Source organism: Oryctolagus cuniculus, chromosome 5, assembly GCF_964237555.1.
Source record: "Oryctolagus cuniculus chromosome 5, mOryCun1.1, whole genome shotgun sequence".
Taxonomy (NCBI): domain Eukaryota; kingdom Metazoa; phylum Chordata; class Mammalia; order Lagomorpha; family Leporidae; genus Oryctolagus; species Oryctolagus cuniculus.
The window spans coordinates 147,474,829-147,495,002 of NC_091436.1; the positions used below are offsets into that span (position 1 = coordinate 147,474,829).

At 48.5% G+C, this 20,174-nt stretch overlaps 1 protein-coding gene across 6 annotated transcripts in view; it reads right to left on the minus strand.

Annotated features, from left to right (window-relative positions):
* The window catches only part of MBOAT1 (membrane bound O-acyltransferase domain containing 1), a 273,642-nt gene extending 256,142 nt beyond the window's left edge, over nt 1-17,500 (minus strand). For 2 of the 6 annotated variants that reach the window (XR_011388755.1, XM_017344967.3), the window contains exon 1: nt 17,195-17,498. Coding sequence is in view for 3 of the 6 variants with exons in the window: in XM_017344967.3 (XP_017200456.1) it covers nt 17,195-17,293 (99 nt within the window). In the remaining 3 variants the exon portion in view is untranslated. Of the gene's footprint in view, nt 1-17,194 lie in introns of all 6 variants that reach the window. The other 4 variants (XM_017344969.3, XM_002714159.5, XM_017344968.3 and 1 more) reach the window with 4 other exon arrangements.
* Nucleotides 17,501-20,174: the final 2,674 nt, after the last annotated feature.

Below are 20,174 nucleotides of genomic sequence, written 5' to 3' on the forward strand. Positions count from 1 at the left end.
CCCCATCAGAGAGAGATGGCAGATGTGTGCTTATGTGGGGCTTGGCTCTGGGCAGAGAGACAAAAACTACAAAGACTCCATGAGAATGAGAGCTTGAGGGTCTAAATCCACACATGCTGGTTTTCTTACTGTAACAAAATATCTGAGCCAGGCTAACTTTATAAAGAAGAAAGGTTTATTTCGGCTTAAGGTTTTAGAGGTGCACGGTGGAGGAACTTCATCTGGAGCCGGTGCTCTTGGTGACAGGGTCCCAAGGCACACGAGGCATCCCAAGGAGGGACAGGGAGTGTATGGACTGTGCATTCCTCTCCCCTTAAGGAGCCATCAGCATTCCAACCTGGGGGCTCCACCTTAATGACCTTCTCTTTTACTCACTTCCCAGAGTGAGTAAACGTCATTGGTAAATTCAGTTACACCCTCTCCCCATGTCACAGTGGAGGTTAAATTTCAGTATGTGAAGCCCTGGCAGATACTCAGACTGGACCCAAACCATAGCATCCTGCATAGTCAAGGAGAATAAACAGCGGGAAATGCAGTGAAAGTGGGCCTGGACTGGGAGCACTTCCGGGTGCCCAGCAGAAGTGACCTAAATTCTCTCTAAAAGACTTTCCCTCAAACCCAAGCCTCAAAATACATCCATGGTGAAGTAGATTAGGACATAAATAACCAAAAATCACCAAAACTCCTTGGAAATGAAAGAAGCCCATCACAAAAACCACAGAGTGTATGATTCTGTTTTAATGGGATGTCCACAATAGGTAATGTTATATATACAAGGGTTCATGGAAAACAGAATTAAAAGGTAAGCTTATTTTGGCGCAAAAAATCTTGAAATCCAGGCATAATTTTTTCATAATGTGCATTTTCCATAAACTTTTTAAAGAACCCACATATGTATGGGTTTCAAAATTTTTCACACCAAAATAAATGTATCTTTTAATTCCATTTTCCATGAACTTTTTGAAATGTCTTCGTATAGAACAAGTAGATTAATGGTTACCAGGGCCAAAGGAAAGAGTGGCAGGATATGGTGAGGGGCAGGGTGTGGGGTAGGTCAAATCTGGGAATAAATGGAGACTAATGAGACTGGGGTTACTTTCATAGGAGACGAAAATGTTCTAAAATTAGATTGTGACAATGATTGCACAACCTTGGAAATACACTTAAAATTTTTCAATTTGCACACTTGGAATAGGGGAATTATGGTACGGGATCCTAGAATACAAAGGGGACATTTATGGAAAAATTGATAAAATCCAAAAAGTCTGAAGTTTATTTAATAGTTAGATGCTTATATTGGTTCCCCCACCCCTACCCCACCCCCATTTTAACAAGCATAGCATGGTAATATTAAGATGCTAACTTTGGGGCAAACTGGGTGAGGTGTATTTGAAAACTGTTCCTCCTATCTTTACAATGTTCTGTTTCATAAAAAACGTTGCAAGATTCTAGGTGTGTTTTCTTTTTAATCACTTAGGACTATGATCAATCTATTACAACACAAAGAGCAATCTCCTTAAGATCTGCAAGCCACTTCCTCAAAGCACCTTGGTACTTTCACTGAGCTACAGAGGGTTCATTACACAAGAACAGAAGCAAAGAGGCCGGGTCAGGCACCAAGGCTGTCTTCAGGAAAGAGAGGTGTGAGCTGCTTCAGTCTCCACTGACAGCTGCTCCATGATCCTGTGGCTTCTGCCCTTCTGAGTCAACTCACTTACTACTGAAGTTGATTTCCTTTTATGCAGCAATCTTGGGCTTCACTGTTATCTTTGCTACCATTTTCCTTCTTCTTTTCTAGCTTCCCCAGTTCTAGAAACTACAACAAGAAGCAAGCAAACCCAGAGGCCTATTATGCTAACACATGTTTGGAGGCTGCCAAGGACACACGGGATGGGTTTTCACTGCTCATAAAAAGTGATAAGCAGTCAATTTCTAAATTGTTTTACAGCCTACCACCTGCCATCAAATGTCCCTGGCAGAGACACACAGCCCCAATGCATCATCTGTTAGGACTGTGAGACCAGGCCCCACCCTTATCTTGATGAAATGGTTCTTCCTTAGTTTGCAGTGTCAAGTTGCCCTTCCTCCACTCTGAGATAACAAACTGGCAATGAGATCAAGAAACAACTAAAGACACTCTGAATGCGTCAAAGCATAAAAGAAAAAAAAAGTGCCAGCATAGCTGAGCAGCTTAGGGAAGTTCACTGTAAACCATGGCAAAAGCTAACTCACTAAGACTGAATGTAACTTGACACAGGATGACCTCCACTGCACCCATTTGTAAACTCCATTCGAGGCCCCACACGAGGGAAAAAGAACACTCTCCTGTTGTCTTCCCCTCCACAACTGGTGTATGTTCTGAAAGAACATAATTCTGGTCTACAAAGCTGATTGGCTTTCCTTTGTAAAATAACCTGCAGGTAAGTCAACTCTTTTGTCTGAAGGCCAAGGCAATTATCTTCCAGAAGAGAGAGGTCAAACACCTCCACATCCCTCCCAGAGGACAAAGAAGTTCTATTGTCTCTCCATCCAAGGGGACACTGGAGACAAACCCCAAGTACCCCACTCCCCTGAGCTCACTGCCCTCCCCCGTTGGCATGCGGTGACTGGCTCCCTGGGCTCCCCATGGTTCCTGGGCAATGAGAGCAGAGGAAGCAGACACAGCCCGCCCCATCCTCTCAACCTCCAACACCAGCACCATGCGCCCATGCCGAGGGACACAGAGGAGCAGAAACAGAGATTTCAGAAAAGGCAACTGTCACTAGAGCTGTTTATGTGCAGATATAGACACCATTAAGTAAAAGAAAAAAGCAAGAAGTGGAATCCCTGTGCACCAGCACTTGTATTAGAAAACAGACAATGAGATTCTGGGGGCCAGCATTACCTGGGGCACCCATATCCCTCATCAGAGAGCCTAGGTCCAAGTCCCAGCTCCACTTGCAATTCCCACTTCCTGCTAATGTGCATCCTGGGAGGCAGCAGGTGATGGCCCAGGTTCTCGGGCCCCTGCCACCTGTATTGGAAATCTGAATGGAGTTCCAGGCTCCTGGTTCAGCTTGGCCAAGCTCCAGCTGCTGTGGGTCTTTTGGGAGAGAGCTAGTAGATGGAAAATCTCTCTCTCTCTACTGTCTCTGACTTTATCTCTCTGCCTTTCAAATAAGTAAAAATAAAGAAATAAACATTATAAACCAAAACGCTAGGTGCAAGTAGGTACAGATGATCTCTGAAAGGAGGGTATCTGGCCACCTAGGAAACCAGGAGGCTTGTGCACAGGAGGGAGACTGACCTCTCGTTATATACCCTCTTCTGTGAATTTTTTAAAGATCACTTGATTGTTGACTGATTGATCTGAAAAGCACAACGACACAAAGAGAAAGACAAAGAAAGAGATTTTCTACCTTCTGGCTCACTTCCCAGATAACTGCAACAGCCAGAGCCACACCAGGCTAAAGTCAGGAGCCAGGAAATCTAGGCCTTCCACATAAGTAATGGGGGCCCAAGTACTGGAACCATCATCCACTGCCTCGGGACTTAAACCAGCACTCTCCAATATGGGATGCAGGTGCCCCAAGCAGGAGTTTAACCCAGTGCACCACAACGCCCATTCTGTCCCTTTTGATATTAAGTACATACAGTACCTAGCAAGAAAATTAAACTTTAAACTGGAGTTATAGAAATAAAAACCAAAAAATCAATTAACAATTTTAAAATGTTAAATTCACTAGATAAATAAATAACAAAAACAGCAAAAATATTAGAAAACGAGTCTTAGGAAGGAAGAAACCTCAATCTAGAGATACTCATAGTTAAATGACTTCCTGAAATTTAACAAAAAGACTTCTGCATTTAGTAACTTCCTCTAGGCCCAGCAACCTCTCGCTGGGTACCTTTGCTGACTCACTGGCTTCATGTCAGAGCAACAGAATGATGAATGAGACAGAGTTGGGAGGGGGAAAAAGTGTTTTGTCATATTGTAATTCCAGTATTTGAAATGAGAGTTGAGAACAACTTGAACACAAACTTGTAAAATGTCCCCTTGTTTTTTCCACATCAGACTGGAACCTGAGCTCTGTGTTGGTTGCTTTAGTAGGAAAGCCAGAGAATGGCATATTTATAATAGGGTGGTTGGCAATTCCCCAGCAGCAACAGCCCAGGCACCTTAACATTTTACAGTTTTAAGGTTACTGTGGACTTCTTTCAAAAACCATACCTCCAATCAGATCAATGCTACTAATGCATAAAAGAAGATCAACCACTGATAACTAAAAAGTTATAAGCAGAGCTCTACTATTACAGGGAAGTCGATAAATGATTCACCAGGCACACATTTTCTGGAGAACTAGGTAAACCCATTACAAATGGGTTAATGAGTTCATTTTGTCACAGATGCTCACACCACTTGAGCCCAAAGGGACACCAGGCTTTTAAATAAAGCATATTTTCTTTTAAAAAAAAATTGAAGAGTTACTTATTTATTTAAAAGGCAGAGTTTAGGCGAGGGGGGAAATCTTCCATCCCCAAATAGCCTCAACGGCCAGGGCTGGACTAGGCCAAAGCCTGGAGCCTAGAGTTCCATCTGGGTCTCCCACGTGGCATCAGGGACCCAAGGACTTGCTCCATCTTTTGCTGCCTTCCCAGGTGCATTAACAGGTGACAGCCTAACCTTCTGTGCCAGGTGTTGGCCAGCAGTTGACTCTTTAAATAAAATCTTCCCCTGAAATTTTCCTTTATAAATGTAACTCGGTGACTGTGCTATACGATAGTGAAAATCATTGACTGATACGATATCTTTTATATGTGTGACTTCAGGCTGGCTACTAACAGAAATTTCTACACATTCACATAAATCTCAGACAACCAGCCCAAATAATGGTTATAAATATCTGAATTTTTAATTCTAAGCAACGACTATATCAATAGCACACATGTGTTTGATTTAAACAACCCTAGTTTAATATTTAGCCATCAGCACTTGAGCCATGAATTACCTTTAAAATTAGAAATCAGGCCTGCTTAATCTGAAATTCAGGTTCCAAATAATAAAGAGGCCTAACTCCACTGGTTTAAGAAAAAGAAAAAAAAAAAAAAAAGACTGGCTCCCAATTTTATCTTAATTTACTCATTCACTTCTATCCAAGAATGTAAATAAGATTCCATTTGAAATCAACAGACATGTATTTAGTTACCATTTTGCCCTAAGCACACAAAGATGACTAAGATTCATCTACCATGGTGCTGAATAAAATTTAGAGGAGGCCATTGCTTCAGACTGAGTTCCTGCAGTGGCTCCAACAAACCAGGTGGACCCAGAACAGGGTCACTCATGCTAGGCATCAAGTAAACAATCTGATGATTAAAACTGCCTGGTTTTTAAAAAAATTTTAAATAGAAAAAAAAAAAAAGCAGGAGAAAGGGGCCCCAACAGAAAGAGGCCCTGGTCTACCTGGGCTGGCAGGATAAGGAAGTTCATTTTTTTCTAGCCCTTAAGTAAAGTGACTTTGAATCGACCCATGTCAACACTGTGGTTAAGTTGTAGATTAAGCCTCTGCCCTCGGAGCCGGCATCCCATCTGGGTGTGGGTTCCAGTCCCGGCTGCCTCACTTCTGATTCAGCTTCCTGTTATGGCCTGGGAAGGCAGTGGAAGATCCCCAAGTCGGTGGACCCCTGCACCCATGTGGGAGACCTGGATGAAGCTCCTGACTCCAGTGTCAGCTTGGCCCACCCCTGCAACTGCAGCCATTTGGGAAATGAACCAGTAGATGGAAGATATATCTGGGTATGTGTGTCTGAGTATGTGCGTGTGTAAACCTCTGTCTCTCAAATGAATAAATAAATCTTTAGAAAAAAAAAAAAAACAGAAACAAAGGACCCATGTGCATAGTATTGCTTGTGTCTGCTTATAAGGCCAACTCATGTTATTATCTCAGTGGAGTGCCTTCCTGTTTCATACATGGGGCACTGCCTGGTTCATGAATTGCTAAGAAAAGACAATCACATCTTCAAACTCACTTTGCAATTCTGTTCTTTTAAAAAGAATTATTCTATTTATTTGAAATGCACAGTGACAGACAGTAAAAGATCTTCCATCTGCTGGCTCACTCCTCAACTGGCAACAGCAGCCACGGCTGAGCCAGGCCAAAGCCAAGAGCTTAGAACTCCATCCAGGAGAAACAGGAGCCCAAGCACCTGGGCCATCTCCCACTGCTTTCCCAGGTGCATTAGCAGGGAGCTGGATAGGAAGTGGAACACCCAGGACTTGAACCAGTGCTCACATGGGGTGCTAACTTCACAGGCAAGGGTTTAACCCACTGCACCGCAACACCAATATCTGAACTTTGTTCTATGTCACTGCCCACAAAGAATGCTCCTCTGTCTGGAATCTCAGGGCCTTTGCTCAAATATCTTCTTTTCCTATAATATTCTGATTGTCCCACCTGACTCACCTGCCCCCATTCAAAAAATTTTCTTCTCTTAAAGCACCTACTCCCAGAAGTCTTCCCCAAGCACCCTCCTGACAGGCCCAGAGGTGTTGGAGCAACGGTGAGCACACAGGGGCTCTGGAGCGGACAGCATATGTGCAATGCAGCTGTTAAACAGGCTCACAGCATGGGCTCCCAGAAGGTACAGACGTTCACAAATCTCTGCAGCCCCGCTCTGGCCCTAGTACTGGCACACAGTGCCAGGGGGTGCTCGGAGGAACAGGAAGTGAGCAGGCCACTGTGGTCAAAGTGCAAGGCCTCAGATGTGGATCTGTGGGTAGGAGCACAGCTTCCAGCAACAGCCCTGGGTTCAAGGCCTGCCTCTGCCCCTTCCCAGCTTCTGCACTGTGGGCAAACTGCATAAGCCTTGGGAGCCTGTCACGTAATTCCAGGAATAATTGTTACTGGTGTCTGCAGAGCTGCTGGCTGACTGCTGATAATGTAAGTACTCAATGTATGGAGCCAGACAGGTAAACTGAGGCAAAGTTGTAGAGAACCAGCTCTCGTTCCACAACAGGGAGACTAAAGTCCCAGCACACATCGGCCTCTGCTTTAAATGCTGGGGCCTGGTGGCCACACCCATGCTCCCCCAACCCTGCCTTCAATTATTTCCAAATCAAGCTCCCAGCCGGTGGTACCAGCCACTTTCCAGGAGGGCCAGCCTACCTCCTTTGGTTCTTGTGTGCACAGGTTCCTCACCTGCACAGTGGAGGGGCTGACCTGAGGGTCAGTGCCCAGATCCACCTGCCCCTCCCTGCCCTCTCCAGCTACACAGATTGTGGGGTTCATGCTTCTCAGGCTTGTCCCAATGCCCTCCGTCTCCCAACACCAATCTCTCTGGAACCACAGAGGAAGGATCCACCACATCAGTGTGCAGCTCCGTGAGACTGCAAAGTTCGAGGACCACCGTCCCTTTCCCCAGTACTCCAGCCCAGCCTGCCAGCTCCTCTTCTCAACATGCAACCTCCTCGCCCACGCCTCATCCTCCCTCTGCCATCCCCCTCCCCACTGCTGAGCTCCTACTCCCATTTGACCACAACAGCAAGGTCAAGGTCAAGGACACACTTTTGCTTTGGGCCATCTTCCCCCCTACCCTTCTGCCAAACCTTCGCTCCCTCCAGACTCTGCCCAGATCCAACACTAAGTGAGAGAAGGCATGCAGAACTGCAAGCTGAGTGCCTCATGGCACAGCAGGCCACACCCTCTCTGGGTTTCCTTTCTGCTGTCAGGATCTCCCAACCTGGTGGTGCCTCCATATTCCTGGAGATCTTAGGTATTTCACAGTCATTTTCTGCTCCTCAAATCCTCAGATGCTCAATTCATCCAGCACCCCAGGTCCTTGGCTGGCTAGCCTGCACTTCCACATCACTCCCAGGTCCACACCCCAACTTCATCATCAGCCAGAAAAGCATCACTAGAAACCCACACTCAGGTACCCCACCTCCCCTGCACCTGTGCCCCCACCTCTAGATGTTCCCTTTCTCAGTTTTCTTGCTGCCAGCTACTTTTCTGCATTTTCTTCACCTTCCCACAGTCTTTTCTGGAAACTTCCAAGCGTCTGTCTGACTCCTCTGAAGGAGCTGCTGAGAGAGAAAAGGCACACATTGAAACCCACCAGGGGTCCTTGAAGGTTCTTAGAAAAACGTGCATCATCATTTCATCCCATGTTCCAGGAACCTTCTGAAATGCCCTTGTTTTAGTGCCTCTGCAAACACATGCTTTCCAGCAGGTGGGTGATATTCAGCAGTTCTCCTTCCCCATCCTCTTGAGAGACCGAGCTAAGCCTTCACTCATCCTCAAAACTGCAGCTTCCTCCTCCATCCCTGCCTGCTTCACCCACAGCCTTTGTCCTGGACCACTTCACAAAACGCAAATCCTCTCATGACGTAAACCCACCAGCACCTTCCCTGTGACTGCGGTAGAGACCCTCAAATGTTAGCGACATTCACAGTCAGTAGGTCTGGATCTTGGAAACACCCACAGCAGTAGATTCTGGTGATGGCTTGGGCACCAGATTTGAAGGAAAACTGATCTGCAGCAAACCTCAGCTCTAGGGCCAAATCCAGCCCCAGGCCTGTTTCTTGGTGGCCCGCGTGCTCAAATGGTTTACATTTTTAAAAGGACTGGGGGAAAAAACCAGGGGCAGACATTTACACCTGTTAAGATGCCCATGTCCAGACCAGCAATGTACAAAGGGTTAAGCCTCTGCTTTGCAATGTGGGAACCCCATAATGGCACTCTAGTTCCCAGCTCCCTGCTAAAGTGTATAGGGAGGCAGCAAATGATGGCTAAGTACTTGGGTCTCTCTCACCCATGTGGGAGACCCAGAGCTCCTGGATCCTCTCAGCCTGTCCCAGTCTTGGCTGTTGCAGACATCTGGGGGGTGAATCAGCATATGGAGGAGCTCTCTCTTCCTCTGTCACTTCCTCTCTCTCCGACGGTCTGCCTTTCAAATATATAAAAAAAAAAACTCCAAGTCTCACATCAGGTGCCTGGCTTTAGGTACTAGCTCTTGACTCCAGTTTTCTGCTAATACAGAACTTGATTGGCAGTGGTGATGGTTCAAGTAATTGGAATCCTGCCACTCACATGGGAGACCTGAATTGAGTTCCCAGCTCCTGGCTCCAGCCCCACACAGGGCCTTTGAGGGCATCTGGAGAGTAAACCACCAGATGGTGACACAGACAGGCAGGTACCAAGTGACAATGAGCCAGCAGGATTTGTGCTGCAGCTCAGCACCTCCTAAAACCCCACCCTCTTCCTTTTGATCCAACATGGCTGCAGGCTTGACACGCCCAGACCTTATCATACACCTGAGCCTCACTTCCCCACATGCAGGAGACACCATGATGACCGTGTGTGTGCTGCAGCCCACATGGAGATGCCAGGAAACTTCTGAGATCCCCAAAGAAAGGGGACATGGGAGAGAGCAGTTCTGAAGCCCCAAACTCTGCCCCATTCATACTTTCAAATGCGACTACCCTATAAAGGGATGACTCCACCTCTGGTAGTGGCAGTTGCCCTTCCTCCCTCATGGAGAGAGGCTGCTTGCATTCACATCTGAATGTGTACTGTCCCTTTAAATAAGTCTTCTCTTCCTGCACCTCTGTCTATGTCTCTGCTTTGAATTCTTCTCTCATGAGACAGGAACTTGGAGTAAATCCAGCTGGGAACCCCATGTCCCCACAACAATGGGAGCACTTTCTCTCTCTCTCTGCCTCAAGTAAATAATCTTTTTTTAAACATTTATTTATTTGAAAGGCTGAGTTACAGAGAGGCAGATGGGGAGAGAGAGAGAGAGGGAGGGAGGGAGGGAGGGAGGGAGGGAGGAAAGGGGAGAGGGGAGAGGGGAGAGGGGAGAGGGGCAAGGGGCGAGGGGCGAGGGGCGAGGGGCAAGGGGAGAGAGGTCTTCCACCTGCTGGTTCACTCCCTAAATGGCTGCAACAGGTGGAGCTGGGCAGATCCAAAGCCAGGAGCTAGGAGCCTCTTCTGGGTCTCCCATGCGGGTGCAGGGGCCCAAGGACTTGGGCCATCTTCCACTGCTTTCCCAGGCCACAGCAGAGAGCTAGATTGGAAGTGGATTTGCCACAGCACCAGCCCCAATAATCTTTTTTAAAAGAAGAAAATTTCACTGGCACCTGAAAATTACATGCAATTCAAATTTCAGAGTGAACAAGTACAGTGCTATGGGAACATGGCTACGCCCAGTTGTTTCCATACTATCTGGGGCTGCTCTCATGCCATGGTGGCAGCGTTGAGGGGTAGGAACCAAGACTGTATGGCCCGCAAAGCCAGAAATATTTACTATCAGGCCAAACTGGGTCTGAAGGATAAAGTGGCAGCAGCTTGTCGGGGCCCAAGTCACACAGCCCACACACTGGGTGACTCACAGGTCTTGGAAGGATGCAGGGTGTTCACACCTGTGCACCTCTGTTCACACTGTTCTTCCAGCCCCACAGGGCTCTCCTCCCTCTGCCTGACAAATCCTAGTTCATCCTTCACAACTCAACTCACGTCCTCCCCAGCCAAGCAGAGCTCTGCAATTGCCTCCCCTCATCCCCTCCGCAGCCACAGCTAGGGGACAGCTGGGCTCCCCCTCATTATGCCTCCACTGGACTGGATTCATTGGGGCCCCATCCACTTGTGAGTCCCCATCGCACTCACCTGGAGGGCTAACTGATCCGCCCCTGCTAGGGACACACCCAGAGCAGGGATGTTCACGACTGTCAGGTTTGCAGGTGGTCCGGGTACCACACAGGAGCATCCCTGCTTGGCGTGTGTGTGTCTGCACCCCACCCAGCAAGGAGCCTTTTTAAAGGCTGGCATTTCTTATTCTCATGTGGATCATCACAGCCCAGCAGAGCCCCAAGAATTCCCTGGAACACAGCAGAAGCCCCACTCTCATTGTTTGCCATCTGCCAAATCAATTTCCTCCCTGAGCCAATCACTCCCAATACCAGACAATGAAGGTAGGAAGTGGGGGAGAGAAGCCTTGACTTCACAGAAGTTCCTGAGGCCAAAGACAGAAAAATAAAGTCCCTCTCTTCCGGGCTGATATTCTGTGGCCCACCAAATGCTCACACTCATCCTGAGCTAGAAAGCCCCAGTGCTCAAGTCAGAAACCCAAGGGTACAGCCTGGGGGGGACAACAGTAGCATCACTGGATGGAGGGCCCAGCCAGTCACAAAGGCAAATCTACCACTCATCTGAAAAACAAAGTTCTAGTGCAGCCAGCATTGTGGCACAACTGGGTCAAAGCCCCAGCCTGCAGCACCAGCATCACATATGGGCACCGGTTCAAGTCTGACTGCTCCACTTCTGATCCAGCTCCCTGCTAGTGTGACTGGGAAAGCAACAGAGGATGGCCTAAGTGTTTGGGCCCCTGCACCCACGTGGGAGACCCGGAAGAAGCTCCTAGGCGGCTTCAGACAGGCTCAGCTCTGGCCCTTGCAGCCATTTGGGGAGCGAACCAGCAGATGGAAGACTTGAGTTCTTGGTTCACTCCCTAAATGGCTGCAACAGGTGGAGCTGGGCAGATCCAAAGCCAGGAGCTAGGAGCTTCTTCTGGGTCTCCCATGCGGGTGCAGGAGCCCAAGGACTTGGGCCATCTTCCACTGCTTTCCCAGGCCACAGCAGAGAGCTAGATCTGAAAAACAGATCTGTGAAGCCAGAATCCAGTTTCCCTTGCAGCTTTCCCAGCTCCTAGGACATAACCCAGCACCGCACACATCAAAGATGCCAACATCATCGTGTCCGTCCTTGGCAGTTCAAGAGAGAGTTCTCTCTCTCTTTTTCCTCTCTCTGTCTCTACTTGCCTCTGTAACTCTTTCAAATAAATCAAGTAAATCTTTTTTTAAAAAAAGTTCTATATAATGAAGTTTCTGTTTGTTCATTTATAATATTAGCATTAGCACATATTTTACTAACAATACACATTAATTGAGCACCTGCTATTTCCTGGGACTACAAAGAGGGATAAAACCTTGACCACAAAGAGCCTTTAAATTAATTTGGAATTCAGCATGTGAACCCAGCAAGAAACCAACATCATAAGGTAACATTTACCAAACATCCAATATAAACTGTGTCACAGGTAAACAGTAAACTCCACAGGGTCCAGTGTGACCTGTGGGCTTCCCTTGTCTGTTCCACCAGGTACCGCCTCCAGGCCTCTGTGCAGTAGCTGTGATGGTCTGTGAGCGTACAGCCCCTGAATACTTACCCGAGGGCTTGGTCTCCTCTCTCGGTACACACGCTCTTCCAGAACCACGACCTTGATTTTTTTTCAGTCCTGCATTTCTATCACACAGCCAGGTACCTGGCACTAATAGCATTAAATAAATATTTAACTGATCTAATAAAGAATGTGGAATGGGAGCTTAGCTTTTCATGAAGGGCAAGACTTAGATAAGAAGGGAATGAAAGGTTGGACTTTTCCAAGCATGGCCAAGGGAATCAAGCAGCTGACTCAAAACTCTGGGCAGCTGAAGAAACCCTGTGGTTGCAGGCCCCGGTGGAATAATGAAAGCCCACTGCTGGTATCACCGTTAATCCAAAGTGCCAGGGCTTTAAAGCTGGTCTCCATTCATCTGGACTTTTAACTGTAACACAAGCCTACATGAGTAGCCTCATAAACCTTTGATGCTTTAATCTCAAAATGATTTCCTGGATTCTTATTTCCTGGTCTATTTTTCCCTCACCTCTTTTTCTGCTGATGCTAAATGGTGTGTGTGTGTGTGTGTGTGTGTGTGTGTTACGAGGAATGCAGCCCAGACAAAGAATCCTGGGCCAACACTGACCTGATACTTGATACACATTTACAAAGCTTGGGGCGCTGCTAGGTAAAGATATCCTTGGCACCAAGAACTCACCAAGTTGGGAGTTCTGTGAAGCCAGAATCCAGTTTCCCTTGCAGCTTTCCCAGCTCCTAGGACATAACCCAGCACCGCACACATCAAAGATGCCAACATCATCGTGTCCGTCCTTGGCAGTTCAATCTTCAAATTTAAAAAGCTTTCTGTAGCTTAAAGGCAGCTCATGTCACCCTCCACAACCCAAACAAAGTGGACAGGGCACAAGCAGACGACTGGGAAAAAAAAAAGTCATCCTCTATTCCTTGAGTCCCCATAAATGGGAACGAAAAGTTCTGGCCAATTTATCCTGCGTAACTGCAGCTTTACATCAGGATAATCCTGCCTGAGCTCCATGTTTGCTCAAAGGACATGGACTCATTACATAAAAATGCAGTTTTCAGGGAGGGTGTTGAGCTTAGCAGTCAAGACACTGGTTAAGATGCCCATGCCCATATCCCAGTGCCTGGCTTCACCGCCTGGCTCTGACTCCTGACTCCAGCTTCCTGCTGATGCACACCCTGAGAAGCAGCAGGTGATGGCTCAAGTGAGCCCCTGCCATTCATATGGGCGACCCAGACTGACTTCCAGACCCCAGCTCCAGCCTGGTTCAGGCCTGGCTAGTACAGAAATTTGGGAAATGAAACAGCAGATGGAAGAACATCTCTTTCTCTCTCTCTCTCTCTCTCTCTCTCTCTCTCTCTCTCTGTGTGTGTGTGTGTGTGTGTGTCTCAAATAAATTTTCTAAAAGGTTTTTAAATACAGTTTTCAGAAAACTTCACTACAAAGCACCCGTGGAGGCCCCTAGGCCATTATCCATTTCCTGCACTCTTTATCTGAACTGCTATGCTGTCTCTAATTAAACACAATAATTTTACACTTAACATCCTCAGGAGGATGTCAGACTCGCAGAAATCCTTGGAAACAAAAACCACAGGCTCCTCCTCGGCAGCTTCATAATCACACAAAGGCTTCCCTACCGACAGGTGCCCAGAAGCTAACAGAACAAATAAATGGAAGAACTAGATGAAAAACAGTGAGAGGGGCAGGTATTTGCCCTAGCAGTTAAGATGCCACTTAGGACAGCTGCATCCCATATTGAGTGCCTGCATGCAACTCCCAGCTCCACTCCCAGTTGCAGCTTCCCACTAATGCTACGTGGGTCCCTGCCACTCACCTGGGAGATCTGGATTGCGTTCCCAGCTCATGGTTTCTACTTGGCCCAGTTCCACTTATTATGGGCATCTGGAGAGTGAACCAGTACATGGGGACCCTCTTTTACCTATTTGTCTTACAAATAAAAAATAAATACATAATTATTAAAAGAAAAATAATGAGACTCATCACTCACAAAGTACAATGCTCAACAGATAGTTCAGCTTTTGAAGATACTAACCTACTCCACACTGGGAGACTGAGAGGCTAAAGACATTCATAGCAGGCAATCAACCAGAAATTACAAGCAGTGTGAAATGTTAGGCTACTCAGAAAAGGATTCTGTGTCCTTAGGTGACATGTGAAGAGTGATTTGGGTAACTTGAGATGTGCTTTATAACAACGAGCATACCCCAGGCCAATAACAAGTCACTGGTTCATGGGACAGCAGCAAACATCTACCCAGGTCTGTGCTCTCACCCTGCAGTTACCCTGCCAGACCTGGCCCCATCTTTCTCTCCCCACACCATGCCCCAGAAGGAGCCCCTGCAGAAAGAATCACCTAGGCACCCCAAGTCAGCCACCCTTGGGTGAGTCTGACCACTGCGGGGTACCAACAAGAGACGGAAGGGTTGTGGGATGAGAAGGAAAAGCGCCAAGGTTCTCTCCCCTCTGATGGCTTCCCACCGCACCCTGGCAGGGGCTGGGTCCAGCTTGCACTGGCCAACGGCAATGTACTTTCTCCCATTCCCCTACAACCCCAGGGTCTGGGCACCTTGGCATCCTTTGCTGATTCCCCTAACCCTGCCTACATCCCTATAAGTAGCTCATTAAAATCTCTTTCTTTCTACCCATTGATCTAAAACCTGTCTGATATAAGTACCTTCCTAAGATAGGGCACTTCGTATCTATCTAAAATCTCCAAAAGCCAAAAGGCGGGTCTTGTTGCCAGCTCCCCCATTTGACACAAGAGGACGCTTAGGCTGTAGAGAGGCAGAGTTCTGGCCAGCCAGCCAGCCAGCTGTCACAAAGGAAGCTTTCGGGCAGGGCGAGCTCACCCAGACATCTCAGCCCTTGTCAAGCCTTACGTGTGGAGGAGAAAAGCACAGCATGCTTCCAAACTCTCAAGCCACAATGAGGCCTCAAGCTGTATTATTTATGATCTGGGATTTTCCCTGGGCCAAAAAGCTACCCAGAGTATTGCCCTATAAATGCTTCTCACACATCAAAATCCATTTGAGATTGACCCTACAAGGAAGGAGGAAGTGGGTGCATGGCGAGGGGGGGTCGGACTGACCTAAGGTCTCAGTGATCCCAAGGGCTTCCCCTGTCCATCACCAACATCTTTCTTTCGGTTCATCCCAGAAATTCCTTTCTCCTTCGCAACCTTACACATCCCTAAGGCTCTTTCTCCCTCTATAAATTATTATCTTAAGTTTATTTAATTATATACATGTACTTGAAGGGCAGTATGACAGAGAGAGGCAGAGACAGAGAGAAGGAGATCTTCCACCTGTTGACTGACTCCCTATTGGGCACAGGAGCCAGGGCTGGGGCTAGGCCGAAGCCAAGAGCCCAGAACTCCATCCAGGTCTCTCACACGGGTAGCGGGGACCCAAATACTTGAGTCACCACCTGCTCCCTCCCAGGAGGCATTAGCAGGGAGCTGAATTGGAAGCAGAGGTGCCAGGAACCCACCAGCACTCCAACATGAGATACCTGTACACCAGGCAAACACTTCACCCCTGTATCACAATGCCCACCCCTATAAATTAAGACCAGGGTTATTTTGAACAGAATCCAGGAGATGGGGGTGGATGCAATTAGGCACTGATAATATACTAGCTCCCACCGTGGTCCTCTATCTCATTGCATACAAAAGGCCTCCCACATTCTTTTCTCTAGCTGAGCAGAAGAGCTTAAAAGAGAAAATGCCATTCTAATAAATTCTGATGGGGGAGGGGCAAACACAGAACCAACTCCCCTTAAGGAAATTCCGCTGTGAGTTATATTTAGTTTCAGGCCAAAGAATTTGCTACTAAGTCTGCCTCTGCCTGGGTCCCCTCACTCTCCTCTGTCTTCCCAATCAACTAGAGTCTGACAAAAAGCATAAATGTGTTCCTTGGCAGCATCTGATACCTCACCCCATTTCCTGACTTTTTGGATTTTGCAGCTGAGGTGCAGGTAGTGGAGTTTGGGGTCAGCTCCTCACCCTGAGCCAGGTAGGAGGCTGACTCACCACACAGCACCTGAACCAGGCAAAGGGCCAGCTCTCACTTCCTCATTGCCAGAGGAATATGTGAGGAAGGGCAGCAGGTATATGCTGTCTTGGAAGAAAAAAAGAGAGAGAGGGTGCTGGTGAGCGGAAGTGGAAATACACTGCCTGGAATAAAAGTCAGGAGTCCAAGTGGGCCCTCCCCGTGTGTGCCCTGCCCAATTCCATTTAAATCAACAAGCGTTCATTGAGTCACGGCTGAGTGCACCGCAGTCCTAGCCCGCAGCGCCTAAAGGGGCAGTGAAATGGGCAGGACAGCCCCAGCCGCCACCGGGAAGACCTCTTACCAGGAGCGATCACTGTTGCCATTTTTCAATCCTAACCGCAGCGGACGATTCCTGGACAGTCCACAACATCTGACCAGCTTTCCTCCCTGCAGCCCGGGAAGCGGTCGGCTGAGTAAGCAAAAGCCCGCAGAACCCCAGGCGTCCCTCTGCGTCCCCTCTCTGCCCCTCGGCATCACCCAACAGCACAAAGTGACCGGCACACCCGTGATGGGACAAGTCTCACGGCCGAAGTCTCAAACCCGGACCCCTCATTCCAAATGCACAGACTACGGTCTAACAGGCTGGTCAGGTGTGTTTAATTTTTTTTTTTTTTTTCAAATTACCAATAATAAAGACCTGGCTACCCCGAGGGAGGAAAACCCAGATTCGTGTATCAGACTCCAGAACTTGATTACAGGAAACGCTGCAATTCAAAACTTTTTTTTTTCTTAAAGTTAGTCGAACTTTAAAAGGGCAAATCGGACTGACACTCTTCACACTAACAAGGAGAGAGACCCTCAGGGCCCACCTGTCGAGGTAGGCAGTGGCCGCACAACACGCCACCGGGCGGGGCAGGGCACGCAGCCAGGAAACGCCATCCGCCCGGTCCCGTGCCCGCGCCGCCCGGGGTACCAGGCTGCCCGCTCCGCGGCTGGCCGCGCGCATTACCTGGTCCAGCGGGATGCCCAGGAGCTGGCTGAGCGGGTGCAAGCAGGTGGAGCCCGTGGTGCGGTAGGAGAAGCTGGACGGCGGCGGCTCTGCGGCCATCCTGCATCTTCGGGAGGCCGCTGCCCGGCCCCAGCCTGCGCCCTTCCGTCTGGGCGTTGGTGAGGGGTCTGCACCGAGGGGCGCGCGGCCGCCTCGCTCTCTGGGGACGCGAACCGGCGAGGCTCCGGGGCGCAAACTCGGCGTGGGCGCCGGGGGAGGGCCGGGCCGAATGTGCTCCGCTTCCCGCTCCACTCCGCTCGGCGCCCATTGGCCCGGCGGCCCCGGGACGGCCCCAGGAGGAGGACGCAGGGAGGAGGGAAAGCCGGGACTCGGAGCCCGGCCCCCCGAGCGCCACCCGGCCCGCCCAGCCCGGCCCGGCTTGGGGAAAGCGACGCCCGCGGACGCCGCCTCGCCTTGGGGCGGTGGCGCGGGGCCCGGGAAGCGAGGCTCTCCCGCCTACGCCGGAGCTCGCCTGCTGCCTGCCGCGGGACCAGAGACGCCCCACAGCCCCGGGGGCGGCTTCAGGGCGCCCTCCTCTTGGTCCACGCAGCTCAAGGTTCCCTGAGCTTTCCTCTGAGCCGCAAAAGGCTGGCGTGCGGGGAGACCCCCGCGCCGCTAACGAGCGCCGCAGCGCCCTCGCTCCCCCTGTCTGCACTTTGCTGGCTCAAGGCAGCGTTTCCTGCACCCTGATCTGACGCGCTGTGCCACACAGGCAAGTTCAGGAGATTCCTGATCACTTCCGACCCATTGGATCAAGCATTTCTGTACCCCTGTGAGAAGCGGTGCTCACTCTGCTTTCTGTGCGTTCTGTAAAGGTGTTTGCATGCCAGGGTTCTAAGCGAGGGCACCTTGCCCCTTCACTGTTCTTGAGCCCCCTGACAACCCGTGTCTCACTGCCACTCGAACGCCTCTGTCAGCAGTTAGAGACATGTAAAAACCTTAACGATCCGTTCCAGGAATCGCTGATTAAGAAGGCATTCAGCAAGGCGGTATCCTGGGCTGGGAGCTGTCCCTAAGGCCAGAGTTAGCTGGTGGAGCACACGACCAAACAGGCAGAGACATTGGGCAGACTTTTACAACGTGGCCTCCAGCAGCAAGTTAAACTGTAGGCCTGTCAACACAGCCACAACTTCCTCCCATGGAGTTTCAGCTCCAGCCAGCTGCCCTGAACATGAAACAGGCTAGAGTTTCTAAACCCACGTGTCCCCGCCGCCACTCCCTGACTGGGTGGAGATTGTCTGGGAGGCCACCACCAGATGACAAACTGCTTTACTACCCACAAGCACACACCCACCAAACACACACGCACAGTCCTATAGCAGAGAATTGCTAGGCTAGACCTTAAATGTCACGCACTCATAGAAAATGACCAGAGTTGAACCAGTGTTCATCTTACGTTGAGCAAGGTGACAGCGTAAGTGAGGCATGTGAGAGCAGAATGGGCTTGAAAAAGCCACTTAGATGAGAATTGCCAGAAAACAGCCATCCATTTTGGGTAGTGTTTCTGAAGCAAGTATTTCAGATCATCAGTAGTTTTCCACAAACAAAGCTGATCTCTCAGACTTCAAAGAATAGTCTTCACAGAGGCACAGATGAAAGAAGAAAGATTATGAGCCCAATACAGGTTCATTTCTCCTCTGCAAAACAGATTATAATCTAGTCTAAAATTTTCCTTTAAAAATATGGTGACTATACTTAGATCTCATAAACAACATGTCACTGAATTATAACCTTTTCTGAACCAGTGATACTGGACTAAAATGAATGCTAAAAGATCTATTAGATGATGCAGAACCAAAAAATGATCAGTGACACTGCAGATACAATAAATAGGCTGCAACTGACCAGGTGCAGCTCTAAGATGTATAACAGCTGTACCACGGACACATCGCTCTCCCTTCGTCTGCTTCCATACTCCACCCACTGTGGATTCATAGTAAGAGTGACATGTTAGCTCTAACTACAAAAGCTGGTTCATTTAGCAGGGACAATAATTCACGTGATAGTTATAATACCCTCCCTTTGACAGATGATAAAATGGGTTTAGAGAGCTTGTGTAACTAAGTTGTATGTAGGGAGGTTAAATAAAACACGTTTGTCTCATTCAAGAACCTAGGCTTTTAGTCATTCCACATTGCCTCCTCTAAAACAAAGGATTTCTCTCTTCATCAAGCCTGATACAGGCTTGTCATTCGTGTGGGAAAAGCATTACATTTGCTGTCCAAAAGTTAAGTTGGGAAGGGTGATGCCGCAGCACACTGGGCACTGATTTTCAATCTGCAGTAGAATGAGGCTTGATTTCAAGTCAGTTCCTTTAATCTCCTTTATGCAACCATGCTCAAAATGAATGTCACCCAGGAGATCCACTGCACATCCTGATGAAAATCAAAGGCCAGGCACAAAAAGATTCTGACCTGTTCAGGAAGCCGGCATGTGACCGTGGACCAATAAAGATTCACACCAGTCAGATGCCGGACCAGACCCAGCCCACAGAAGTATAACCCCTCAAGAAGATAAAAGTCTAATGATACATTCAATCCAAATTCAACCAAAGACAATGACCAGTGAAATGGAATTAAAGCCACTTATGATTATATAAGGCATGGAAAAATAAAATTACCAGGACAGGCATTTGGCCTAGCAGTTTAGGTGCCAGTTAGGATGTGCATGTCCCACACCACAGTACCTGGGTTTAATACTCAGCTCTGGCTCCTGACTCTAGCTTCCTGCTAATGTGGACCCTAGGAGACATCAGTGATGGCTCAAGTAATTGGGTCTCTGCTACCCATGTAGGAGATTTGATTTCTCAGCTCCTGGCTTTGGTCCCCCAGCCACACCCTGTTGCAGGCATTTGGGAAGTGAGCCAATGGATGGGAGTTATTTTTTCTCTGTATGAATCTACATGTGTATGTGTGTATGTATCTGCCTCTCAAATAAATAA